This window comes from Rhinoraja longicauda, chromosome 2 (assembly GCF_053455715.1).
Source record: "Rhinoraja longicauda isolate Sanriku21f chromosome 2, sRhiLon1.1, whole genome shotgun sequence".
In the NCBI taxonomy this organism is placed as follows: domain Eukaryota; kingdom Metazoa; phylum Chordata; class Chondrichthyes; order Rajiformes; family Arhynchobatidae; genus Rhinoraja; species Rhinoraja longicauda.
In genome coordinates, this window is record NC_135954.1 from 7,493,720 (window position 1) to 7,521,419 (window position 27,700).

The following is a 27,700-nucleotide window of genomic DNA, read 5'->3' on the forward strand; positions in this document are numbered from 1 at the left end:
AGCTGAATGTAGATGTGTGTGTGTGTCTGGTGGGGGTGGGGGTGGGGGTGGGGGTGGGGGTGGGGGGGGGGGGGGGGGGGGGGGGGGGGTGATCAATGGTCCTCCTGCTTGCAGCGCCGCCCGCAGGTCGGGAGGAGCTGAATGTAGATGTGTGCGGGGATGATCAATGGTCCTCCTACCTGCAGCGCCGCCCGCAGGTCGGGAGGAGCTGTGTGGAGCCGAGTGATCTCATCGGTGCGCGGCGAGGGGAGGGGAGAGAGACGGAGACAGAGACGGAGGCGGAGGCGAGAGCAACTGTCCGGGCTCTGCTCGGCTCCGGGACACACTGAGAGAGAGAGAGAGAGAGAGCGGCGGGAGAGTCGTCGTCGGCCCTCACCCCCCTCTCCTCTCCCCCGATCCAGGCAACACGATCAACACGATCGATAAAGGAGGAGAATGAGTAGAAGTTACGGCACAGCGGACATGCTGAGGGGCTTGGACATCATGGTGGCGGTGGAGGTGAAGAGTAAGGTGAGGGGGATTTGGGGGGAGGGGGATTGGGGGGAAGGTGAAGGGGATTTGGGGGGGTGAGGGGATTTGGGGGGAAGGGGGTGAGGGGGATTTGGGGGGCTGAGGAGGATTTGGGGAGGAATGGGGGGGTGAGGAGGATTTGGGGAGGAATGGGGGGGATCTGGGGTGAGGGAGATTTCGGGGAGGGGGTGAGGATGATTTGGGGGGAGGTGAGGGGGATTTGGGGGGGTGAGGGGGATTTGGGGGAGGTGAGGGGGATTTGGGGGGTGGTGAGGAGGATTTGGGGGGGAGTGAGGGGGATTTGGGGGGGTGAGGGGGATTTGGGGGGGTGAGGATGATTTGGGGGGAGGTGAGGGGGATTTGGGGGGGTGAGGGGGATTTGGGGGGGTGAGGGGGATTTGGGGGGGTGAGGATGATTTGGGGGGAGGTGAGGGGGATTTGGGGGGGTGAGGAGGATTTGGGGGAGGTGAGGGGGATTTGGGGGGTGGTGAGGAGGATTTGGGGGGGAGTGAGGGGGATTTGGGGGGCGGTGAGAAGGATTTGGGAGGGTGAGGAGGATTTGGGGGAGGAGGAATGGGGGAGGTGAGTGGGATGGGGGGTGAGGAGGATTTGGGGGAGGGGGTTTGAGAAGGATTTGGGGGGGTGAGGGGGATTGGGGGGGAGGGGGATTTGGGGGGGAGGTGAGGAGGATTTGGGGGCGGGTGAGGGGAAGTGGGTGTTAAGGTGAAAACGTAGAGAACAATAGGTGCAGGACTGCATGGTAACGCCAATTTCATTCAAATCTATTTTTGAATGACAATAAAACAATTTGACTTGATTTGATTTAAAGGAGGAGGCCATTCGGCCCTTTGACACCAGCACCGCCATTCAATCTGATCATGGCTGATCATTCTCAATCAGTACCCCGTTCCTGCCCTCTCCCCAAATCCCTTGCCTTGATTCCTTTAGCCCTACTAAGAACTAAATCTAACAGCTCTCTCTTGAAAACATCCAGTGAATTGATGATACTAAAATGGGTGGTTTTGCAGATAGCTCCTGCTTAGAGCTCCATCCAACTCTCTTATAGACAATAGGTGCAGGAGTAGGCCATTCGGCCCTTCCAGCCAGCACCACCATTCAATGTGATCATGGCTGATCATTCTCAATCAGTACCCCGTTCCTGCCTTCTCCCCATACCCCCTGACTCCGCTATCCTTAAGAGCTCTATCTAGCTCTCTCTTGAATGCATTCAGAGAATTGGCCTCCACTGCCTTCTGAGGCAGAGAATTCCACAGATTCACAACTCTGACTGAGATAGTTTTTCCTCATCTCCGTTCTAAATGGCCTACCCCTTATTCTTAAACTGTGGCCCCTGGTTCTGGACTCCCCCAAATTTTGGAACATGTTTCCTGCTTCTAACATGTCCAACCCCTTAATAATCTGATATGTTTCGATAAGATCCCATCTCATCCTCTTGAAAACATCCAGTGAATTGATGATACTAAAATGTGTGGTTTTGCAGATAGCTCCTGCTCAGAGCTCCATCCATCTCTCTCTTGAAAACATCCAGTGAATTGGCCTCCACTGCCCTCTGTGGCAGGGAATTCCACAGGTTCACAACTCTCTGGGTGAAAACGTTTTTCCCTCACCTTAGTTTACAATACAATACAATATATCTTTATTGTCATTGTACAGGGGTACGACGAGATTGGGAATGCGCCTTCCATAGGATGTAATAAATTAATTAGCTCATCAGTATAAATTTAGACAACCCAATGAAACAAAATTAGAAACAGTTTTAAAACAGAATAAAGTTCTGAGAACATTTTTCCTGCATGCAGCTTCTCCAGTCCTTTCATAATTTTATATGTTTCTATAAGATTCCCTCTCATCCTTCTAAATTCCAGTGAATACAAGCCCAGTCGACCCGTTCTTTCATCATATGTCAGTCCTGCCATCCTGGGAATTAACCTACGCTGCAATCCCTCAATAGCAATAATGTCTTTCCTCAAATTAGGAAGGGGGGGGGGGAGAGGGAGGATGGGGTAGGGGAAGGGAGAGGGGGAACGTGTTGACTGGGCTTATATTCACTGGAATTTAGAAGGATGAGGGGATCTTATAGAAACACATGAAAATTCTTAAGAGATTGGACAGGCTAGATGTAGGAAAAATGTTCCAGAGGTTGGGGGAGTTCAGAACCAGGGGTCACCGTTTAAGAATAAGTAGGCCATTTAGGACTGAGATGAGGAAAACTTTTTTAACCGGAGAGTTGTGAATCTGTGGAATTCTCTGCCACAGAAGGCAGTGGAGGCCAATTCACTGGACATTTTCACTGGATGGGTGGGTGGGTGGGGGAATTAAGGGGGGATGGGTGGAGGAGGTCAGAGGGTGGGTGGGTGTTGGGAGTTTAGGGGGTTAGGGGAGTGGTGGATGGAAGGGGTTCGGGGGGTTGGGTGGAGAGGGTTAGGGGAGTTGGGGGTTGGGTTAGGGCAGTTGGGTAGGGGTGGCTTGGGAGGGATTGGTGTGGAGGGTTAGGGGAATTGGGTGAAGTTGTGAGGTGGATGGGGGCAGTTTAGGTGTAGGGTGGGTGGTGGGGTTAGGTGGAGGGGGGGGATAGGTGGATGTTGGAGGGGTTTTGGTGGGGGCTGAGGGTGGGGAAAGGTGGGAATAATTGGGGTTGGGGAAAAGATGGTGGGGGGCGGCTCCAAATGTCAATATTGCTTGTGCTACTGCCGCCTCCTTTTATACCCCAAGCCCTCCTTATGTGTTTTAAATCACCAGCAGACGAGACGGGAGTCATAATCATTTCCCAGCAAAGAAATCCCCCCCCACCACCACTCTCACACGCAAAAAAAAGTAGCAATTTTGGCTCTCTTTTTCAACCAAGGTCGATTTCCATTTAAAGTGGAGAAAAGTTTTGGGGCAAAGCTGTTTGTAAAAAGGTTTCTTCTATCTCTCCCTCTCAGCTCCCTGCTTCGGTGTATGTGTGTAAAAAAACAAAGTGGAGGAAGTGACATCTGGAACCTGTTGAAAATCCAGAAGTAGATGCTGGAAATTCTGTAATAAATTCAGAAAATTCTGGGAAATGCTGAATTGTTCAGGGCAGCATCAGTAGAGAGGGGAACGGTGCCCCGGCAGTTGGAGAGAGTTGTTACACCCCCCACCCCTGTCTTTCTCCTCACTTCACCCAGCCCTCCTGAGTTTTATTTTCCCCTTGGGGACCTGTTTCTCCAGGGTCAGCTGCAACTAGATTTGGCTAAAGAGGTTTGCTGTTCGTTCACCTGGATGTTAGGATTACTGTGTAATGCATCATGCGTGAAGGGTTGATGTTGCTTCCCAGACGAGTTTTGTTTCTTGTAATCTTGCGCAATATCCATGCCATTTGTGTGCTTTATAATAAATTGTACTTGAAGTGGGAGTTTTCTGCGAACAGTTTGCATGTTACTGCTTGCTCTGAAATCGCTTGATCATTTCACGATCTGAGCAGAAATTCCCAAGAGCTGATTAATAGGAAGGGAGAACCTCGTTACCTCCTTCCGTTCCCGAGCTGTTTTGAGGCTCAAACCTTTTTGAAGCTTGGCCTCTATTTCGGTCCTGGGAAGTGTTTCGAACTGCATGATGGCATGCATCCACTTTTGTAACTTTGCCTGGAGACCCAAGGAATTGCAATGCTGGAATCTTGGGCAAAATATAAAATGCTGGAGGAACTCAGCGGGCTGGGCTGCATCTGGGCAAAGAGGAAAGCTCTTCAGCGGGTAGTCCATAGAGCTCAGAGGACCATCGGAACACAGCTACCAGCCTTGGAGGGCATCTACAACACACGATGCCTCAGAAAAGCCACCAGCATCCACAAAGACTCTTCACACCCCTGCAACAGTCTGTTCGAACTTCTACCATCGGGCAGACGATACAAGACCTTCTATGCCCGCACCTCCAGACTCAGGAACAGCTTCATCCCCAGGGCCATAGCTGCTATGAACCGGTCCTGCTGAGCCGGATGGTCACATCGCACAGTGATCCGGCACAGATCTACTTGCACTTTATTCTGTTTTAAAACTGTTACAATTTGTTTCATTGGGTTGTTTAAATTAATACTGACTAACTAATTAAATTATTGCATCGTATGGGAGGCGCATTCCCAATCTCGTTGTACCCCTGTACAATGACAATAAAGATATATTGTATTGTATTGTAGAGGGAATGGACAGCGCGCACATCATCTTTAGACTGGGGGTCTGAAGAAGGGTCTCGACATGAAACATTACCTGAAAATCCCTTCCACAGATGCTGCCTGACTCTATAGTTCCCCCAGCACTTTGTGATATGTGGCCTGTTTGCCTGCCTCAGCTTTTTGACAGTCTTCATCCACGCCTTTATCTTATTTAGTGACTCAGTGCGGAAACAGGCCCTTCGGCCCATCGAGTCCGTGCCAACCAGCAATCCCCGCACACATTAGGGCAATTTACAATTTTACCAAGCCAATTAACCTACAAACCTGTACATCTGAGGGTGGAATCCGGAGCAACCGGGGAAAACCCATGCAGGTCATGGGGAGAACGTGCAGACAGTCAGGATCGAACCTAGGTCTCTGGCACTGCAAGGCAGCAACTCTACCGCTGCACCACCTTGTATGTCTTGTCCTTGTACAGCCTCCACCTTTCACGTGCTTCAAATCTCCCCAAATAATTCTACTGTCCCTGTTCTGTCTTGTTCAGAATTCCATTTTTTTCATAACCCGAAGTTTTCAAATCTACATGGCCCAAACTTGTTTCATCTCTATACAGCGCTCCCAGATCTGTGAATTTATCCAATTGTCACTGTGTACGTATATTCCTAAATTTATTTAGTGCTTTCCCTGTTTGCGATCTATTTTCTGGACTTTGCTACCTGCCCATTTATTTGCCCCATCCTTCAAGATTGTCCTTGATCAACAAGATTAATCCAAGGTTGTCCAAAAATCACCCCTCTTGCTCACCTGTTCTAATATCTCTGTGTCAAATGTTGTTTGATAAGACCATTGTGAAGGGCTTTGAAATGCTCTGCAGTGATATAAACATCACGTAAATGCAAGGTGTGTATATGCTCACTCTGCTAGCCCTAGACAGGTGTTTTTGAATTTGAGTGCAGTTTATTGTCACGTGTACCGAGGTACAGTGAAAAGCTTTTGTTGCATGCTAACCAGTCAGCGGAAAGATAATACATGATTATAATCGAGCCATTTATAGTGTACAGATACTGGATAAAGGAAATTTATTCACAAAATGCTGGAGTAACTCAGCAGGTCAGGCAGCATCTCAGGAGAGAAGGAATGGGTGACGTTTCGGGTCGAGACCCTTCTTCAAACATTTCGTGCAAGATAAAGCCAGTAAATCCAATGAAAGATAGTCCGAGGGTTTCCAATGAGCTAGATATTAGTCCGAGGAAGGGACTCGACCCGAAACGTCACCCATTCCTTCTAGGCAGGAAACATGTTCCCAATGTTGGGGGAGTCCAGAACAAGGGGCCACAGTTTAAGAATAAGGGGTAGGCCATTTAGAACTGAGATGAGGAAAAACTTTTTTCAGTCAGAGAGTTGTGAATCTGTGGAATTCTCTGCCTCAGAAGGCAGTGGAGGCCAATTCTCTGAATGCATTCAAGAGAGAGCTAGATAGAGCTCTTAAGGATAGCGGAGTCAGGGGGTATGGGAAGGCAGGAACGGTGTACTGATTGAGAATGATCAGCCATGATCACATTGAATGGCGGTGCTGGCTCGAAGGGCCGAATGGCCTCCTGCACCTTTTGTCTATTGTCTGCCTGTCCCGCTGAATTACTCCAGCATTTTGAATCTACGGTGTAAACGAGCATCGGCAGTTCCTTCCTACACATAGTAGTTCAGGACTGCTCTCTAGTTGTGGTGGGATGGATGGTTCAGTTGCCTGATAACGCTGGGAAGAAACTGTCAGAAGGACCTGCAGGTGCGACTCGTTCTTGATTGTGCTGGTGGCCTTGCCGAGGCAGCGTGAGGTATCTCCGGTGAGATTTGTATGGTGCTAATGAAGCACGCTAACCCATTAACTTTGAATTGAAAGGAACTGGAACAAAATTTGCCATCTCAGCATGTTGGCGTATGCTTTGCTGTTTGCAGTCTGCGTGTTCCATCAGGGGATAGCCACGTGGAGATTGACTTCAGGAATCAGCCCGAGGGCTGGTTTTGCCTTGTGGAGTCTATTCTATCTTAATTGCATGCAGGATTCAGCCACACTATCATGTGTAAACAATGACTATCGGGATAATCAGATTAGTTGCATGGAAACAGCAGTGTGAATGTTCTCACTTTGCCAAAATTGTTGGCTAGCTTCACTATCATTTGATGTTCCTAGGATGCATGAGGAAAAAATCACTTGAACAATTTCTCGGTTCTTAGTATTGTTTTACTTTTCACATTCGTTATGTAATGGGCACAGTGTCAGGTAAACAACACATCTTAATGACTTATGATGACAGTTTTACAGTACTTGTTGGATGATTTTATTGTTCCATGACAAGAATTTCCTGGTTTTATTTAGTATATAATTCCTGAGCCTCCTCTTTCCTTTTGTGAAGAATGTAACATTGCAGAACTATAGAGTCGAGATAAAACACAGATAAATATATAATACAGTAAACCCTTGTTTTTACAAACCTCTTTATAACGGCAGGCAGTAACTAGTGGGGTACCGCAAGGCTCGGTGCTGGGACCGCAGCTATTTACAATATACATTAATGACTTGGATGAAGGGATTAAAAGTACCATTAGCAAATTTGCAGATGTTACAAAGCTGGGTGGTAGTGTGAACTGTGAGGAAGATGCTATGAGGTTGCAGGGTGACTTGGACAGGTTGTGTGAGTGGGCGGATGCATGGCAGATGCAGTTTAATGTGGATAAGTGTGAGGTTATCCACTTTGGTGGTAAGAATAGGAAGGCAGAGTATTATCTGAATGGTGTCAAGTTAGGAACAGGGGACGTACAACGAGATCTGGGTATCCTAGTGCATCAGTCACTGAAAGGAAGCGTGCAGGTACAGCAGGCAGTGAAGAAACCCAATGGAATGTTGACCTTCATAACAAGAGGAGTTGAGTATAGGAGCAAAGAGGTCCTTCTGCAGTTGGACAGGGCCCTAGTGAGACCGCACCTGGAGTACTGTGTGCAGTTTTGGTCTCCAAATTTGAGGAAGGATATTCTTGCTATTGGGGGCGTGCAGCGTAGGTTTACTAGGTTAATTCCCGGAATGGCGGGACTATCATATGTTGAAAGACTGGAGCATCTAGGCTTGTATACACTGGAATTTAGAAGGATGAGAGGAGATCTTATCGAAATGTATAAGATTATTAAGGGGTTGGACACGTTAGAGTCAGGAAACATGTTCCCAATGTTGGGGGAGTCCAGAACAAGGGGCCACATTTTAAGAATAAGGGGTCGGCCATTTAGAACTGAGATGAGGAAAAACATTTTCAGTCAGAGAGTTGTGAATCTGTGGAATTCTCTGCCTCAGAAGGCAGTGGAGGCCAATTCTCTGAATGCATTCAAGAGAGAGCTAGATAGAGCTCTTAAGGATAGCGGAGTCAGGGGGTATGGGGAGAAGGCAGGAACGGGGTACTGAGAATGATCAGCCATGATCACATTGAATGGCGATGCTGGCTCGAAGGGCTGAATGGCCTCCTCCTGCACCTATTGTCTAAAGGGGAGGCCATTTATAACTGAGGTGAGAAGGAACTTTTTCGCCCAGAGAGTTGTGAATCTGTGGAATTCTCTGCCACAGAGGGCAGTGGAGGCCGATTCACTGGATGGATTTAAGAGAGAGTTAGATAGAGCTCTGGGGGCTAGTGGTATCAAGGGATATGGGGAGAAGGCAGGCACGGGTTACTGAGAATGTATGGCAGTGCTGGCTCGAAGGGCCGAATGGCCTCCTCCTGCACCTATTTTCTATAACGGGTTTCAGTTATAGCGGACGAACCTACCAACCTTCACCGCCAGGCTGGGCCGCAGACGCCAGCCCCATCCCTTCCTCGGCCCCTTCTAAGCCTCACTTGCCACTGCCGACCCTTACCTGCACTCTCTCCACGGCCGTTGACTCCGCCGATCCGTGCCTCTTTCCCTGGCCACCAGCAGGCCGGGGCTATCAACTCATCTGGATTCCAGGCCCAGTTCCAGACCGAGAGTCTGAAGAAACGTCCCGTCCCGAAACGTCACTTATCCATGTTTTCCAGAGATGCTGCCTGACCTGCTGAGTTACTCCAGCACTTTGTGTTCTTTGTGTCACCCATTCCTTCTATCCAGAGATGCTGCCTGATCTGCTGAGTTACTCCAGCATTTTGTGTCTCTTTGTGTTCTCCTGTGTAGTAACCAACGCCTTTGGTTGTAGAAACAACTAATACACAAAACCCATACACTGATAACCCATTACTCGGTTATAACAGACACCATTCTTCCCCTCCCCCCATGGTCTGTTACTGCAAGGGTTTACTGTAGTAGAGTAAATGAATAACCAGTATTACTAGTTAATCTGTGATGGACTTGGCAGTGTCTACCACTCTCAATGGTCTCCTCTGTTCCTGGACGTTTGAGTTGCTGAACCAGACTGTAATATCACCAGTCAGCCAGTACTCTAACCTACGCATATAGAAGTTTAATAGAGTATTCGCCGACATACCAAATCTCTTCAATCTTCTAAAGAAGTAGAGGCATTGATGACTTTCTTTGTGATTACATCGATATTCTGGACCCAGGAGAGTTTAGTTTATTGTCACATGTTGCTGGCAAATGCTGGCAGGTGGGACTAGTGTAGCTGGGAGATGTTGGCCGGTGTGGGCAGAAGGGCCTGTTTCCACGCTGTGTCACTCTTTGACTCTATGTACTGAGGTACAGTAAAAAGGTTTTTGTTATATGCTAACCCTTCAGCGGGAAAAAAACTACACATGCTTACAATCGAGCCGTCCACAGTGTACAAATACATGATAAAGGGAATAATGTTTAGTGCGAGATAATGTCTGATTAAAGATAGCCCAAGGGTCTCCAATGAGGTAAATAGTAGCTTTAGAGATACGCATGCCTCGAAACTGTTCCACTGTTATTCAAAATGTTTGCTCGAGATTGCATATTAGTTTCAGTCTGCGACTGATTAACCTTTAATGGAGATAAGTAGCATTATTGCTTAAAGGATTCATGATTTGAAAAGCTCCAAATTAAAACAATTCCAAATAGTTATCAAGATTCAGGTTTTTTTTCTATATAAATTATTTTTAAACAGTCATCTATATTGACTTGCTTCTCGTTGTCATTATGTTGGAAGCCATGGAAATCACACCTGAAGCTTTAAAGCTTTGGGCAAGTTTTAGCCTTGCATTATTAGTTCCTGGGTTAATGGAGATGTATTTCTGGAGGGCTCGAAGGGCCGAATGGCCTCCTCCTGCACCTATTGTCCATTGTATTTCTTAGTGGAGATTTGATTTGACAGTTTCCATCTTAACATATGGTTGGTTCTCAGTGCATACTTAATTCTCAAACCTTGAAATGGTTCTTAGTTATGGAATGAACCTTAAATTCATTCAAGGAAGTGTCGGCGCTGCGCAGCCGGTGTGGCTCACCTGCAGTCAGTTTGTCTCTTTGTGGGGTTTTTTGTTTTTTGTCTTAATTGTAGTGTTTGGATGTGATGTAGTATTTTTTGTGTTTGTATACTATATGTGGGGAGGGGGAGGAGCTATAAAAAATGTCTCTTCCGAACGAAGACGCAACCTTTTTTCTGGGTGGTGTCTCCGTTCACGCTGCGGCCTACCATCGGCCAAACACCTGGAGCTGGCGGCCTCCAGCTGGGACCACCTGGGGCTCTGGTTCGCAGAGACTGGACTGTACCTGCCACCTGCGGAGCTGGCTGCCTTCGGAGGCTGTGGTGTCGCTGCGAGTGCGACTGCGACTCGCCTTCGGCAGCGGGGCCTGTGGACGTCGGAAGCTCGCAGGTCCCTGGGTGGGGGCCAACTTCGGGAGCTCCGGCAGCGTCTTTGCCCGCCCCGAATAGTGGGGCTTGGGACGGCCCGCTGCGGACCTTTCACCGTCCGGCGCGGCCTGGAATAGGCAGCGGGATTTTCCACCGCTCGCCGGGGGCTTCATTGTCGGGAGCCCCGACCGCCCCAACGTGGCAATTTCGACTGCCTGACTGCTGGGAGAAGACGGCAGGGAAGAGAAAAGACATTCTGGCCTTCCATCACAGTGAGGAGGTGACTGGAGGAGACTCACTGTGATGGATGTTTCTTTGTTTTATGTTGGTTTTGTGATTGTGTGTTTTACTGCTTTCTTTTTTATTGCCTCTCATTGTTGACTGTGGGTAACGTACTTTCGTCCAAAAACATGTTTTTGGATGACATTAAAGGCTATTCTATTTAGTTTAGAGATACAGCATGGAAACGGGCCCTTCAGCCCTCCGAGTCCATGCTGATCATCTAGTTCTATATTCCACTTTCTCATCCGTTCCCTACAAACTGGAGGTAACAGAGACAACAGCTCTACCAGCTGCTGGCCGCACAGTGGCGCAGCGGTAGAGTTGATGCCTTAGAGAGCCAGAGACCCAGGTTCTATTCTGATTACATGTTCTGTCTGTCCGGAGTTTGTACAATCTCCCTGAGACCGACCGCATGGGTTTTCTGTCGATACTGCGGTTTCCCCACACATTCCAAAGTCGCGTAGGTTAAATGGCATCTGTAAATTGTCCCTATTGTGTAGGATAGAACCAGTGTATCGGTAGACACAAAATGCTGGAGTAACTCAGCGGGTCAGGCAGCATCTCTGGAGAGAAGGAATGGGTGACGTTTCGGGTCGAGACCCTTCTTCAGACTGAAGTCTCGGTCACCCATTCCTTCTCTCCAGAGATGCTGCCTGACCCGCTGAGTTACTCCAGCATTTCTCTACCGCTGCGCCACTGTGAAGCCGATTTAAACCAGCATCTGCAGTTTTCTTTCCGACTAGTGTATAGGTGATTGGTGGTCGGGATGGGCTAAAAGGCCTGTTTCCACGCTGTATCTCTAATCTGTGCCAGTCTGCTGCCCCTATGTGCACTGCACCTGGTATTTATTCCTAGGCGGTCACCCATCCAAATATTAACGAGGCTTCAGCCTGCTTAGCTTACAAGTTCAGACACGATCGGGTGTTTGCAGGTTAGTACGACCAGACATGTAGCATTTTTTTTAGATGGACTGGGTCTGGAAGAAACTCAATTTTCTAAACCAAAAAAGAAAAATGGCAGAAAAGCTCAGCAGGTCACGGAGAATCTTGGAAAGAGAAACAGGTAACATTTTGTCACAACCGGGGAGGAGACATGCAAGTTGACTTTTCATAGGAGAGAAGGTGGAGGAGGGATGTGTGGAACAATGCGAATGTCAGAGTGGCATGATAAAATAATACCTTGGGGAAACAAGATAAATATCTGGCACTGCTCAATATTATCATTGTCAACATCAGTAAACAAACATTATCTGGTTGCTATCACAATGACATTTGTGGAAGCTTTCTAAATGCAAACAGGCTATCCTGGTTATATCCAGTGTAATGGTGGCAAATCTTGAAATGAACCTTCACTGGCAAGAAAATAATTTAATAAACAGCCAACAGCACAAATAGTTTAGCATGTAATTTTGTAATGCATAGCAAAAGCTTTTTCTTTGGTGAATTAGACCTGTTTGCACTGCTGTGTACACTGACTAGTGTTTATCTGCACAGTGCAGTAGTTGAGTCTTATTTCTTAGAATGGAGAGTTCCTGCAAAACTGGTTTTAGTTTTAAAATTTCAAAATAAACACCGTGCTTGTCCAAGCCTGTTTTCACCACTCACTGGCACACAATATCTCTAGTTATCTTTTAATGGAAAATTTCTGCCGTTCTTGTAATGTCCAGCGATTAAGCTAATTGAGACAGGAACAAGGCTTGATTATGTATTCAAAAGAACTAATTTGCATTGATTTGCTGAGTGCAAATTGCGATATTTTTTTTGTGCAAAGTTTGTAAACATTTTATAAGATCAGGTCTGAAGAAGGATCTCGACCCAAAACAGCACCCATTCCTTCTTTCCAGAGATGCTGCCTGTCCCGCTGAGTTACTCCAGCATTTTGTGTACATCTTATTATCGGATTATTAAATTGTGACTGTTTCAGATGTATTAATTCTTGTCTGCTAGTTTAGTTTAGTCTAGTATGGTCACATGTACCCGAGGTACAGTGAAAGTTTTTTGTTCTTGTGCCATCCAGTCAGTGAAACAATTATACATGATTACAATCAAGCCACCCACAGTGTATAGATGCAGGATAGAGGATGTAACGTTCAATGCAAGATGAAGTCCAATAAAGTCTGATTAAATATAGTTCAAAGGTCTCCAATGAGGTAGATGGGAGGTGTGGACTGCTCTCTAGTTGTTGATAGGATGGTTCAATTGTCTGATAACAGCTGGGAAGAAACTGTCCCTGAATCTGGAGGTGTGCACTTTCAAACTTCTGTACCTCTTGCCTGTTGGGAGAGGGGAAAAGACGGAGTGACCGGGATGAGACTGGTCCTTGATTATGCTGGTGGCCTTGCCGAGGCAGCGTGAAGTGTGGACGGGGTCAATGGAAGTGTTTGTTTGCGCGATGGTCTGGGCTATGTCCACAACTCCCTGCATTATTTGTGGCACACAGAAACAAACAGCTAGTCTATTAAAATCACTTCCAGAAGCTGTTCATCTTTTAAGTAACTACTACGCAGTAAAACTTGAATTGTTGAAATTTTGGGACTTAGAAATTAATATGTTGCTGCACTGAATTAAGTTGGATAGCAATTTAACCAATGCAGGGGGACGTAATTACATTGTGGCAGATTTGCATTTAACATTCTGCATTTCGTATGTGGAAATTAGTTCTTTTTTTAGATAATTCTTTTAGAAAATTGGAACCAGTGCAGAATGTTGCCTAATCTCAATACTCGCTTTCAGATCACCTGTGGGATCACTGGTTGGCACAGACTCGGTGGGCCGAAGGGCCTGTTTCCGTGCTGTGTCTCAAAACTAAAATTTAACTAATCATATTTCCATTGGGTATTTATTTCACAAAAATGCTGGAGTAACTCAGCTGGTCAGGCAGCATCTCAGGAGAGAAGGAATGGGTGACGTTTCGGGTCGAGACCCTTCTTCAGTCTGACGGAGATGAGGAAGAACTTTTTCAGTCAGAGAGTGGTGAAGGTGTGGAATTCTCTGCCTCAGAAGGCAGTGGAGGCCAGTTCGTTGGATGCTTTCAAGAGAGAGCTGGATAGAGCTCTTAAGGATAGCGGAGTGAGGGGGTATGGGGAGAAGGCAGGAACGGGGTACTGATTGAGAGTGATCAGCCATGGCGGTGCTGGCTCGAAGGGCTGAATGGCCTACTCCTGCACCTATTGTCCTGAGATGCTGCCTGACCTGCTGAGTTACTCCAGCATTTTTGTGAAATAAATACCTTCGATTTGTACCAGCATCTGCAGTTATTTTCTTATATTTCCATTGGGTATACATTTTTCGTGCTGCAATCAGATTCTTTTGAATTGATGTAGTTTAATTATAGCCATCACAATACCGACAATATATAGAGCATTGGGGCGGCCCGGCGGTGTAGCGGCAGAGTTGCTCCCTTACCGCTGCAGAGACCCACATTCAATCCTGACTATGGGTGCAGTCTGTACGGGGTTTGTACGTTCTCCCCGTGGCCTGCGTGCGTTTTCTCCAGGTGCTCCGGTTCCTTCCCACACCAAAGACGTACAGGTTTGCTAATTGGCTTGGCAAAATAGTCCCTAGTGTGTGGGATAGTATTAGTGTGCGTGGACCTCTAGTTGGTACAGACTCAGTGGGCTGAAGGGCCACTTTGTTACCACACTGTATCTCTAAACTCAATGTAAGGTGTTTGTTTCCTGTCAAAAATAAATTAAAAAAATGATTTATAATATTTGAAACATTGCCTCAGGCAAAATATCACGCTGTCTAAACATGTTAAGCTTAAATATTAATAAGAAATAGTTCAGAAAGTAGATTTGGTCATGTTTCAGCTTTCCAACGTTTTCGGTACTTTTTTTATTCGGCTTAAATATCCACAAGGATAAACATTTATGCAAAACTGTCAAGATGTGACAATGGTGACAGACTGGACTTGAATGTCGTGTAAGGTTAATACATGTGTATGAAGTATATTGAAGTGGCCTTCAAACAGAAATGCTCAGCAGCATTTTGGAAGAGAAATCTTTCAAAATCTGATGAAAGGGAGCAAGTCGTGGTTTGTGGGGAGCACAGAAGGAAGCAGCTGAAGGCTTAGTGCCCCTTGAAAGGAAGCAGGATTGTAGGTGGGATTACGGTCGGTGCTTGGCTTGTTGAAAAGGTATGGCCTTTCACGCGCCAGTGATATGTGAGGAGACAAAAGGGGAGTCGCAGTGGTGGTCTTTCAGTGACAGGTAAATGAGTCAATGAAAGATTTAAACGAAAGATAGACACAAAATGCTGGAGAAATTCAGTGGGACAGGTAGCACCTCTGGAGAGAAGTAATGGGTGGCACAAAGAACACTGGAGTTTAGAAGGATGAGAGGGGATCTTATAGAAACATATAAAATTATGAAAGGACTGGACAAGCTAGATGCAGGAAAAATGTTCCCAATGTTGAGCGAGTCCAGAACCACGGGGCCGCAGTCTTAGAATAAAGGGGAGGCCATTTAAAACTGAGATGAGAAAAAACTTTTTCGCCCAGAGTTGTGAATTTGTGGAATTCTCTGCCACAGAGGGCAGTGGAAGCCAAATCACTGGATGGATTTAAGAGCGAGTTAGACAGAGCTCTAGGGGCTAGTGGAATCAAGGGATATGGGGATTTTAGATTTTTAGATTTTTTTAGATTTAGAGATACAGCGCAGAAACAGGCCCTTCGGCCCACCGGGTCCGCGCCTCCCAGCGATCCCCGCACACTAACATATCCTACACCCACTAGGGACAATTATTTTTTACATTTGCCCAGCCAATTAACCTACATACCTGTACGTCTTTGGAGTGTGGGAGGAAACCGAAGATCTCGGAGAAAACCCACACAGGTCACGGGGAGAACGTACAAACTCCGTACAGACGGCGCCCGTAGTCAGGATCCAACCCGAGTCTCCGGCGCTGCATTCGCTGTAAGGCAGCAACTCTACCGCTGCGCCACCGTGCGGGTGAAGGCAGGCACGGGTTATTGATTGGGGACGATCAGCCATGATTACAATGAATAGCGATGCTGGCTCGAAGGGCCGAATGGCCTCCTCCTGCACCTATTTTCTTTGTTTCTAACACAAAGTGCTGGAGTAACTCAGCAGGTCAGGCAGCATCCCAGGAAAGCATGGATGGGTGATGTTTTGGGGTGGGACCCTTCTTCCTAAACTAGTTGGATTGAATGTTTTATTCACAAAATGCTGGAGTAACTCAGCAGGTCAGGCAGACAAAGGTCCCGCCCCACTGACATCAGTCTGAAGAAGGGTCTCGACCCGAAACGTCACCCAATCCTTCTCTCCCGAGATGCTGCCTGACCTGCTGAGTTACTCCAGCATTTTGTGAATAAATCGATTTGTAACAGCATCTGCAGTTATTTTCTTATATGGATTGAATGTTTTGCCTTGCAGCTGAGCCAAAAATTGAGGGGGGAAAAGCAGCAGTATCTTGGAAGAAAAGGAACAGAATTAGTGGTTTGTTCTGCACGTGGCATAAGAAAGAATTTAGTTGAAAGCATTCAATTCATCCTAAATGGATTATCGTCTAGTATTTCTAGAGATCAGACCACAGTTGAATTTACCCTAGATTAATGGTGTCTTTTGAAATGTCAGAATGGAGATGCAGCAACATGTAATTTTTGTTTAATCCTTTAATAGATATTTATCACAAAAGGATAATGCACGTATAAAATGATGTATAGTGCACATAATTAAACTTTGAAGCTATTTAATTAAAAAAAATTAAATCACAATTGCAAAAGAATTTTGACGTTAGTTAAATGCTTTATTACCAATAAAAAATTGTTCGATGACTTGCATGAGTTTTATGTGGACTCTAATATTCCAGAGACTGCCACTAACTACTATCTTGGCAATGGGAAGATTAGTTTGTCAGGTGTACCGGGGTACAGTGAAAAGATTTTTGTTGCATGCTAACCAGTCAGCAGAAAGACTATACAATCAAGCCAAAAAGAGTGTACTAATACACGATAAAGGGAATAACGTTTAGTGCAAGATAAAGTCCAGTAAAGTCTGATTCAAGATAGTCCAAGGGTCTCCCTTGAGGTAGATAGTAGCTCAGGCCCGCTCTCTGGTTTTTGATCGGATGGTTCAGTTGCGTGATAACAGCTGGGAAGAAACTGTCCCTGAATCTGGAGGTGTGCGTTTTCACACTTCTGTACCTCTTGCCTGATGGGAGAGGGGAGAAGAGGGAGTGACCATGGAGTGACTTGTCCTTGATTGTGCTGCTGGCCTTGCCGAGGCAGCGTGAAGTGTAAATATAATTCTCTGATGTAATTTTTCAGTTACGCCTTTTCAAAAAATGTAAATGTAGATCTCGGTGTCCGAGTTGAGATTTAAGACATGCTGCCTTATTCTCCACGGACAGTCCCAGCCACCTGCAGTGAATTCATTTGGGGTGATCTATTTTGTCCCTGGTCCAAGCAGTGGGCAGTGGGGCGGGTGGTGTTGGAACTTGCAAAGAAAAGTAAATGAAGCTGTCTGTGCTCGGCTAATTATTATTTTGATGATAAATATAAAACTATTGAATTGTAATATACTATGCAAGGTGCCATCATCTTCAGGATGCATGATTGTAAAATTACTATCTTAATTTTTGTTAAATTTTTTTTTTCTACCTTCCCAAAGTATATTCTGCTATCCATGACCTGTCCAAGCAGTCCAAAACACTGCTGAATCAAAGAATCGAGTTGAGTTTCCTTTTTCACTCCTAATCAAAGACAAGGAAAAGGCCATACCCTCCAGAATTGAGTCGAGTTTCCTTTTTCACTCCTAATCAAATACTAGGAAAAGGCCATACCCTGGAGGGTATGGCCTTTTCATTGTCTTTGATTAGGAGTGAAAAAGGAAACGCGACTCGATTCTTTGATTCAGCAGTGTTTTGGAGATTGCATGTTGCTTTTCTCTATATAAGCATTATCGTGAGCTGAAGTTGTCTTCATGTGGATGTTACCAGTATTTTCCTATTGCCCTTATACACCGATCAGCCAAAACATTATGACCACTGACAGGCAAAGTGAATAACATTGATTATCTTGTTACAATGGCACCTGTCAAGGGATGGGATATATTGGGCAGCAAGTGAACAGTCAGTTCTTGAGGTTGATGCGTTGGATGCAGGAGAAATGGGCAGGAGTAAAGACCTGAGCGACTTTGACACGGGCCAAATTGTTATGGCCAGTCGACTGGGTCAGAGCATCTCTGAAACGGCAAGGCTTGTGGGGTGCTCCCGGTCAGCAGTGGTGAGTACCTACCGACAGTGGTCCGAGGAGGGACAAACCACAAACCGGCGACAGGGTGTTGGGCGCCCAAGGCTCATCGATGCGCGAGGGCAACGAAGGCTATCCCGTCTGGTCTGAACTGACAGAAGGTCTACTGTGGCACAAGTCACAGAAAATGTTAATGGTGGTCACGGGAGGAATGTGTCATAATACACAGTGCATCGCACCCTGCTGCGTATGGGGCTGCACACGGAGGACCAACAGCATATTAGGCAGGTGGTCATAATGTTTTGGCTGATCGGTGTATTTCTAAATGTAATGTTAAATATGCTCACAGACTGACAATACCATACTAATTTTTCTTTTTTGATCAGTTTGGAGCAGAATTCCGAAGATTCTCGTTGTGCCGGTACAAGCCTGGAAAGTTTGATGAATTCTACAACCTAATCCTTCATACACATAACATCTCCAACATGGATATATTAATTGGATATGCCGATGTTCACGGTGACCTGCTTCCGATCAACAACAATGACAACTTCTATAAAGCTATTACCATGGCCAACCCATTGCTCAGAATTTTTGTGCAACGGAAAGGTATGATTTTGAAACTAGATTAGATTTAAAGTAAATGTTAGTTAATAAACTCTAGGAGCAGAATTAGGCCATTCTGCCCATCAAGTCTACTCCGCCAATCAATTGTGGCTGATCTATCTTTCCCTCTCAACCCCATTCATCTGCCTTCTCTCCAAAACCCCTGACACCCGTACTAATCAAGAATCTGTCAATATCCGCCTTAACAAAATCCATCGTCAGCCTTCTGTGACAATGAATTCCACAGATTTGCCACCCTCTGACTAAAGAAATTCTTCCTCTAAAGCTACATCCTTTTAATCTGAGACTGTGGCCTCTGGCCCTCGACTCTCCCACTAGTGGAAACGGCCTCTCCACATTCACTCTATCCAGGCCTTTCACTGTTCTGTAAGTTTCATTGAGGTCTCCCCATCATTCTTCTAAACTCTGGCAAATGCAGGCCCAGTGCCTTCAAACACGCATTGTATGTCAACCCAATCATTCCTGGGATCATTCTCGTAGACCTCCACTGGACCCTCTCCAATGCCAGCGCATCCTTCCTCTGATATGGGGCCCAAAACTGCTAATGCACTGCAAGATGTGCTAAAGATTTGTCCTCTGTTTGCACCTCACCTCCTCCAGCCTCGTATCAGGATATTGAATCTCCACTTTATTTTTGGCTCTGCATTCCCATGCTCCTTTGGTTTTGTTGGATTAGTCATCAAATGTATATAACTAAAATATTACGATGCAGTTATGTGGAAAATATGTGTTAAATAATATCAGATTGCTGCTCATAAGATATAGGAGCGGAATTAGGCCATTCGACCCGTCGAGTCTGCCTGTGCCGTTCAATCATGGCCGATCTATATTTCCCCCCTTTGCCCCATTCTACTGCCTTCTCCACATAACCGTTGACGCTCTTACCAAATCAAGAACCTATCAATCTCGGCTTTAAAAATACCCAATGACTCGGCCTCCACAGCCTTCTGTGGCAATGAATTCCACAGATTCACCACTCTCTGGCTAAAGAAATTCCTAACATCTGCATTCTGAACATCTGCTAATAATTATAAACATAACGAGTTCAAAGCATAATTGGTTTTCGGGTTTTTCGGATGAGATAAATCTTTAGACTGCTTGAATTAAATTAGCAAATACGCTAAAATTACCATTTTTCAAATGTTTTTTTTAGATTTGAATACGTTTTAGGAGCATGAAGATGTAATTACTCGAGGCCTTGCAAGCAGCCATTTTATAAATACTGCAATCTCAAATATCCAGATAACTGTTATTTTAGGGTGCTGCTTCTGTTGGGTCTTTGGTCTTACATATGTGCGTAAATTCATATGTGGGATCTGAGGCGAGCATTTATTGTCCGTTCCCACGGACAGTAAATGCTTAATATTCATAATATTTTCAGAAAATATTAAGTCATCCTCGTTAAACGGTTAAAGTCTGTTGGTGAGAGTATTCCCACAGCATTGTCAGAAAGGGAGACCGAGGATTTAGACAATAGACAAAAGGTGCAGGAGTAGGCCATTCGGCCCTTCGAGCCAGCACCGCCATTCAATGTGATCATGGCTGTTCATTCTCAATCAGTACCCCGTTCCTGCCTTCTCCCCATAACCCCTCCCCTGACTCCGCTATCCTTAAGAGCTTTATCTAGCTCTCTCTTGAATGCATTCAGAGAATTGGCCTCTACTGCCTTCTGAGGCAGAGAATTCCACAGATTCACAACTCTCTGACTGAAAAAGTTTTTCCTCATCTCAGTTCTAAATGGCCTACCTTTTCTTCTTAAACTGTGGCCCCTTGTTCTGGACTCCCCCAACATTGGGAACATGTTTCCTGCCTCTAACGTGTCTAACCCCTTAATAATCTTATACGTTTCGATAAGATCCCCTCTCATCCTTCTAAATTTCAGTGTATACAAGCCTAGTCGCTCCAGTCTTTCAACATATGACAGTCCCGCCATTCCGGGAATTAACCTAGTAAACCTACGCTGCACGCCCTCAATAGCAAGAATATCCTTCCTCAAATTTGGAGACCAAAACTGCACACAGTACTCCAGGTGCGGTCTCACTAGGGCCCTGTACAACTGCAGAAGGACCTCTTTGCTCCTATACTCAACTCCTCTTGTTATGAAGGCCAACATTCCATTGGCTTTCTTCACTGCCTGCTATCAGATTGAAGAAGGGTCTCGACCCAAAACGTCACCCATTCCTTCTCTCCCGAGATGCTGCTTGACCCGCTGAGTTACTCCAGAGAGTAGGTTATTGGTGAATACGTAGAAACAAGGAACTACAGATGCTGGACACAGAGTGCAGGAGTAACTCAGCGGCTCAGGCAGCATCTCTGGGGAAAGTAGATCTAACCAGCAACCAGAGTCTGAAGAAGGGTCTCGACCGGAAACGTTAACCTACTCCTTTTCTCCAGAGATGCTCCCAGACCCGCGGAGTTATTCCAGCTTTTAGTGTCTATAACCAGCACCCAAGCTCTAATATTTTACCAGAATTAAGTCACCGAAGATGATTGTGACTTCAATAGATTGAACTGAATGGTATTCTAAGCACCAAAAAGAAAAAAAAGAGGCAGAATCTTTTGTGACCAAAGCTACCTGTTTAATACAAACAGATACAAAATTTGATAAACATCCGAAGCACAATCTCTCAAATTCACCCGTTGACGTTGTTCGCCGCTCCTGTAAACAGTTTCTATATTTAGAAGCAGACAGTTTTGCATGATCAGGACATTTCATGCAATGCAGTCCAGAGGAGGTTTACAAGAATGATCCCAGGGATGAGAGGGTTAACAAATCATGAGCCTTTGTAGGCACTGGGCCTGTAGTCGCTGGAGTTTAGAAGGATGAGGGGGGACCTCATCGAAACGTACAGAACAGTGAAAGGCTTGGATAGAGTGGATGTGGAGAGGATTTTTCCACCTGTGGGAGAGTCTAGGACTAGAGGCCATACCCTGAGAATTAAAGGGCGTTCTTTTTGGAAGGAGATGAGGAGGAATTTATTTAGTCAGAGGGTGGTGAATCTGGAATTCATTGCCACGGAAGGCTGTAGAGGCCAAGTCAGTGGGTATTTTTAAGGTGAAGATTGATAGATTCTTGATTAGTACAGGTGTCAGGTTATGGGATGAAGTCAGGAGAATGGGGTTGAGAGGGAAATATAGGTCAGCCATGATTGAATGGCAGATGGGCCGAATGGCCTAATTCTGCTCCTGGAACTTGGGAACTTATGAATGCTTTAACCCAAAATATATTGACCTGGAAAGTTGACAATTCCTTCAAAACCCACACCCCACAGATGCGGCTGGGCCCGCTGAGTTCCTCCAGCAGCTAGTTTGTTGCTCCAGTTTCTACCACCTGCAGCTGCCTGTGTCTCTGTTGCATGACACTGATCGTGGTCTTGCTTCAGAATGTTATTTGAAACATAGAAACATAGAAAATAGGTGCAGGAGGAGGCCATTCGGCCCTTCAAACCAGCACCGCCATTCATTGTGATCATGGCTGATCATCTACAATCTATAACCCATGCCTGCCTTCTCCCCATATCCCTTGATTCCACTAGCCCCCAGAGCTCTCTCTAACTCTCTCTTAAATCCATCCAGTGATTTGGCCTCCACTGCCCTCTGTGGCAGAGAATTCCACAAATTCACAACTCTCTGGGTGAAAAAGTTCCTTCTCACCTCAGTTTTAAAGGGCCTCCCCTTTATTCTAAGACTATGGCCCCTGGTTCTGGACTAGCCCACGTGAATGTGCAAAAAAATTGCATTTTAAAGTAATGTTTTTGTGGAGTTAATCACTTAGTCTATTTGAAGCTTCATCCAATTTTAACATCAACCGCACTGACCATTTCTTTAAAGATTCACCCTGATCTCAGGTAGTCTCTCAAGGGAATTACTTCCACTCCAGTTTAATGGGTTCTGAAGGGGCTACTAAGGCCAGGGTGGGAATTTCAGACTCCCCGTCGAATGGGGCAGGCAGTCCCCGAAGAGGCAGGCAGTTTTGGAGGTGCGGCATTTCTTCTACGAACACAGGGCTTCTGTTTAATTGTGACCCTCTATCTTTTCTCGCCTCCACCTCTTCTCTTCCACCCGCCACTCATCTCCACCCCCTGCTTTCCGTCTGAAGAAAGGTCAAAGCCCATCCTTTATATTCAGAGATGCTGCCAGACCCACTGAGTTACTCCAGCACTTTGCATTTATCTTCACTATTTTCAGACTGAAGAAGGGTCTCGACCCGAAACGTCACCCATTCCTTCTCTCAGGAGATGCTGCCTGACTTGCTGAGTTACTCCAGCATTTTGTGAATAAATACCTTCGATTTATACCAGCATCTGCAGTTATTTTCTTATATTCACTATTTTTAAATTGCATTATGTAATCTGATTAAATAATTTTGACTATAAGGCATAAGATTAGTTTTTCTAATGGTTTTTAATATTTTTGCTATAATGCATTCCGTGTCTAATGTTTATCATTGTGAATTCTAATTGATGTTTAATTCTATATTATCACTTTGAAATGTCTACATGGCAACCAGTTTACTTGAAATAGGTTTAAAATATATTAAATAGCAGGTTTCACTGGGAATGCTTTGCTATTTAGAATCTCTAAACAAAAGTTCATAAGTGCAGCAGGACTCAAGGGTCTCATCTATCGGGCAGAGATTGAGTAGGCTGGGACTTTATTTCTTGGAGCGCAGGAGGATGGGGGGTGATCTTAGATTTTTTTTAAATTTAGAGAGACAGATCGCTCAGTCCACCTTAACCAATCTGATCTCCCAGTGGCTGAGCACTTCAACTCCCCCTCCCACTCCCAGTCTGACCTGTCTGTCATGGGCCTCCTTCAGTGCCATAGTGAGGCCCACCAGAAATTGGAGGAACAGCACCTCATATTTCGCCTGGGCAGCTTGCAGCCCAGCGGTATGAACATCGACTTCTCCAACTTTAGATAGTTCTTCTGTCCCTCTCTTCCTCTCCTCCTTCCCGGATCTCCCTCTATCTTCCTGTCTCCACCTATATCCTTCCTTTGTCCCGCCCCCCTGACATCAGTCTGAAGAAGGGTCTCGACCCGAAACATCACCCATTCCTTCTCTCCTGAGATGCTGCCTGACCTGCTGAGTTACTCCAGCATTTTGTGAACAGATCTTATAGAGATGTATAGAATAGTAGAATAGAATAGTTCCTTTATTGTCATTGTAACATGAGCCATGTACAACGAAATTGTAAAATGTCAGCCAGTCAGTGCACCATTCAAACATTTCTAAAAGCTAACGATACATACAAGGTAAAATATTTTAAAAAAGATAAACAACTAAAATAAATATCATGAAAATAGCACGCATAAACACCCAACCCTACATCCTTCTGTCGATTTCACAGTCTCTTATTATGTATCGCCCCTGCGTTCCTTGGCGGCTACATTTAGTGCCTTTATAGCAGTGGGGTAAAAACTATTTTTAAGTCTGTTTGTCCTTGTCCTTGTAGATCTGTACCGTCTGCCTGACGGTAACAGTTCAAACAGGGAGTGTCCGGGGTGGGAAATGTCCTTTATAATACTCTGGGATTTTTTGATGCAGCGGGAACTGTGTAAGTCCTCCAAGGTAAGTAGAGGGCAGCCGACAATCCTCTGGGCGTTGTCATAAGATCATGAGAGGAAAAGATCGGGTAGATGCACGGAGTCTCTTGCCCAGAGGACATACGTTTATGGTGAAGGGGAAAAGGTTTAATGGGAATCTGAGGGGTAACATTTTCACACAAAGTGTGGTGGATTATTGGAACAAACTGCCAAAAGAGGTAGCTGAGGCAGAGACTATCCCAACATTTAAGAAACACTTAGACAGATACATGGATAGGACAGGTTTGGATGGATATGGAGCAAACGTGGGCAGATGGGACTAGTGTAGCAGGGACATGTTGGCCGGTGTGGGCAAGTTGGTCCAAAGGGCCTGTTTCCATGATGTGTGACTCTATGACTCTATATATATATTTTTTAAATTGTCCTAGATGATGCACAATATTATGAATGAACGTTTTCAGAAATTTGCTTTTGACTTTTTCAGAAGAGGTAGACTACGATCTTTTTGGCACGGATTCATTGACAAGAAAGAAGAAGCCTCTGGGAGGTCTGCGAAACGACACCCTGCGGAAGCGTGTTCACCTCAGCATCAGCGTTCCTCAAGACTTTAGACCGGTCTCTTCCATTATTGACGTGGACATTCTGCCTGAAACCCACCGGAGAGTCCGGTTGTACAAGCACGGATGCGAGAAGCCCCTCGGATTCTACATTCGAGACGGCACCAGCGTGAGAGTGACCGCCCACGGCCTGGAGAAGGTTCCGGGCATCTTCATCTCCAGGCTGGTGCCGGGGGGGTTGGCCGAAAGCACGGGGCTCCTGGCTGTCAACGACGAGGTGCTGGAGGTGAATGGGATCGAGGTGATGGGGAAGACCCTCGACCAGGTCACGGACATGATGATCGCCAACAGTCATAACCTCATCGTCACGGTCAAGCCGGTCAACCAGAGGAACAATGTCATCCGCAGCAGCCGCATGTCCGGCAGCTCTGGCCACTCCAACGACAGCACATCCAGTCACCACAGCCTGTCGTCAGCCCACGCCATGCACAACTACAACCCCGAGGACGAGAGCGATGAGGAGGCTGACATCATCATCGAGGGGACCAACCACACGCACAGCATCCCCTTCAGGCCGCTGCCTTCCTCCTTTGCTGCTTCCCAGACGAACGCTGCTCACCTCAGTCAGAGGCTGCAGAAGGAACTGGCGTTCAATGACTCCATTCGGGAAAACAGAGCGAGCATACTTAACACGTTGACTGCAATCAAAGCCGAGGCCAGGCACAGTCTCGCCCTCACCAGGGGAGGCATCGAGGAAGATGGAACAGTGATAACACTCTGACACTTCCCATTCCGCCCGGTGTCAGCGGGCAACAATGAATTTTGTTGCCTTTCACTGTTTTTGAATTTCTGGAATTTTTGGGGAACATTTCCTATTTTTTTACTAGAATTTGTAATCTCTGTTTTTTCTATGCATTGCCTTTAACATTTAAAGGCAACTACTATTAATCAAATCTTATGGGTGAATAGGTCACAAAGCCATAAATTATTTTAAATCATTGAAGTTTTTAAGTCGATATATCGAAAAGCACAATACCAAATTAGTTTAAACTTTTTTTTTTAAATCATGGAAGCTAACCTGTGGTCAGAAATGATTGTCTTGTATAATACCACTTGTTAGATATGAGCAGACGTTTGTAGCAATAATTGAACATTAAATTCTTCAAATACATAGTTATTATTACAGCTATTAATCCAGACACAATACAATACAATATATCTTTATTGTCATTGTACAGGGGTACAACGAGATTGGGAATGCGCCTCCCATACGATGCAATAATTTAATTAGCTAGTCAGTATTAAATTAGCTCAAGTACAATCTGGAAGTTCATGGGTTCTTACACACGTACAATCTGGAAGTTCATAGGTTCTAGGAGCAGAATTGGACCATTCAGCCCATCAAGTCTGCTCTGCCATTCAATCATGGCTGATCGATCTTTCCCTCTCAACCCCATTCTCCTGCCGTCTCCCCATAACCCCAGATACCTGTACCGATCGAGAGTCTATCAATCTCCAACTTAAAAACACCCATTGACTTGGCCTCCACAGCTAGTCTGTGGCAATGAATTCCACAGATTCACCACCCTCTGGCTAAAGAAGTGGCTAAATTAATCTGAGGCAATGGTAGAGAATGACAAATGTTTCAGCATAAAATTGAATCGATTGAAAGATACAGCACGGAAACAGCCCCTTCGGCCCACCGAGTCCATACTGACCATTGCCCCCCCCCCCACGATGACTAATAAAATGCCCAATTCAACGGCCATAGTTTGTTTTTGTTTCTAAATTTTAATGTTGAGTATGTTTGGAGATGAATAGCCACAAATGTTAAGAAGTGCACAGTGGTGCAGCGATAGAGTTGCTGCCTTACAGCACCAGAGCTTTCCAGCATGACAACATCTTTCCCATAACATGGTGCCCTGAGGTGAACACAATGCTCTAAATGTGGGGCCTTATACAACTGCAACATGACCTCCCAAATTCTATACTCGGTAATCTGACCGATGAGGGCCAATGTGCCAAAAGCCTTCTTGACCAGCCTATCTAGCTGTGACGCCACTTCCAACGAACTATGCACCTGCACTCCTAGATCCCTCTGCTCTACAACACTTCCTTGACTTTCAAGAACTGAGTTGTAGAAGGCAGCTCGGTGGCGCAGCAATAGAGATGCTGCTCACAGCGCCAGAGACCCGGGTTCGATCCCGACTATGGGTGCTGCCTGTACGGAGTTTTTACGTTCTCCCCCTGACCTGCTCGGGTTTTCCCTGGGTGCTCCGGTTTCCTCCCGCATTTTAAAGACATTTAGGTTAATTGGCTTTGGTAAAGATAGTAAATTGTCACTGGTGTGATAGTGCTAGTGTGACCGTGTGACCGCTGGTCGGCGCTGACTCGGTGGGCCGAAGAGCCTGTCTCCACGCTGTGTCCCTAAACTAAACTAAAAAAGTGCATCTACAATATGTCGAGAAAAACACTCTTTGGAGCTGAAAATAATAATAAATAATAAATCTTATCGGCAAATAGGCACGAGTGCCAGTTAGTAGTGTGTAGAAAATGGATACTAAGGAATGAACGATCAGGAGCTTTAAGTGACATGAATACCAAATTAAGGCTTGACCAAATTGTGATTGTCATCTGAGTCTCTTGAATTCATCTGCAAATCATTTTATGGTATCTTATATTTTATGCATTTCAAATTTTATACGTAAAGCGTTCTCTTATTTGGGGGAGGGGTTATCTATTTTTGTATCTGCAACGATTGTCAATGCACCTGTTTACCTATGAATACAATATGTGGAAACTGGCTTCATTGTACTAGAAAATTATTATTGTCATTGGGATTATTATTGAGGGAAACCAAAGATATGCATGAAGCATTCAAACTTTATATTGAATTTGCTTTTAACTTTCAGTAGTTTTAAATGCCTTTACCCTCATTGCAAGTAATAAATTGGTTCTTCACTGAGAATTGAAATAGACCATGCCTAGAATTTAGTTTAGAAACATAGAAACATAGAAAATAGGTGCAGGAGTAGG

The 27,700-nt window shown here is 45.5% G+C and overlaps 1 protein-coding gene across 2 annotated transcripts; it reads left to right on the forward strand.

The window, feature by feature from the left end:
- The first annotated feature begins 293 nt into the window (after window positions 1-293).
- pard6ga (par-6 family cell polarity regulator gamma a) lies at window positions 294-27,455 on the forward strand. Of its 2 annotated transcripts, none has more exons than XM_078426915.1 (3): window positions 294-510; window positions 18,320-18,542; window positions 24,592-27,455. In XM_078426915.1, the coding sequence occupies exons 1-3, from the start codon at window positions 436-438 to the stop codon at window positions 25,443-25,445; spliced, it is 1,152 nt and encodes a 383-aa protein (XP_078283041.1). In that variant the 5' UTR covers window positions 294-435; the 3' UTR covers window positions 25,446-27,455. The 2 variants fall into 2 exon arrangements, with proteins under 2 accessions (XP_078283041.1, XP_078283049.1); XM_078426923.1 differs by having other exon boundaries at window positions 24,595-27,455.
- Window positions 27,456-27,700: the final 245 nt, after the last annotated feature.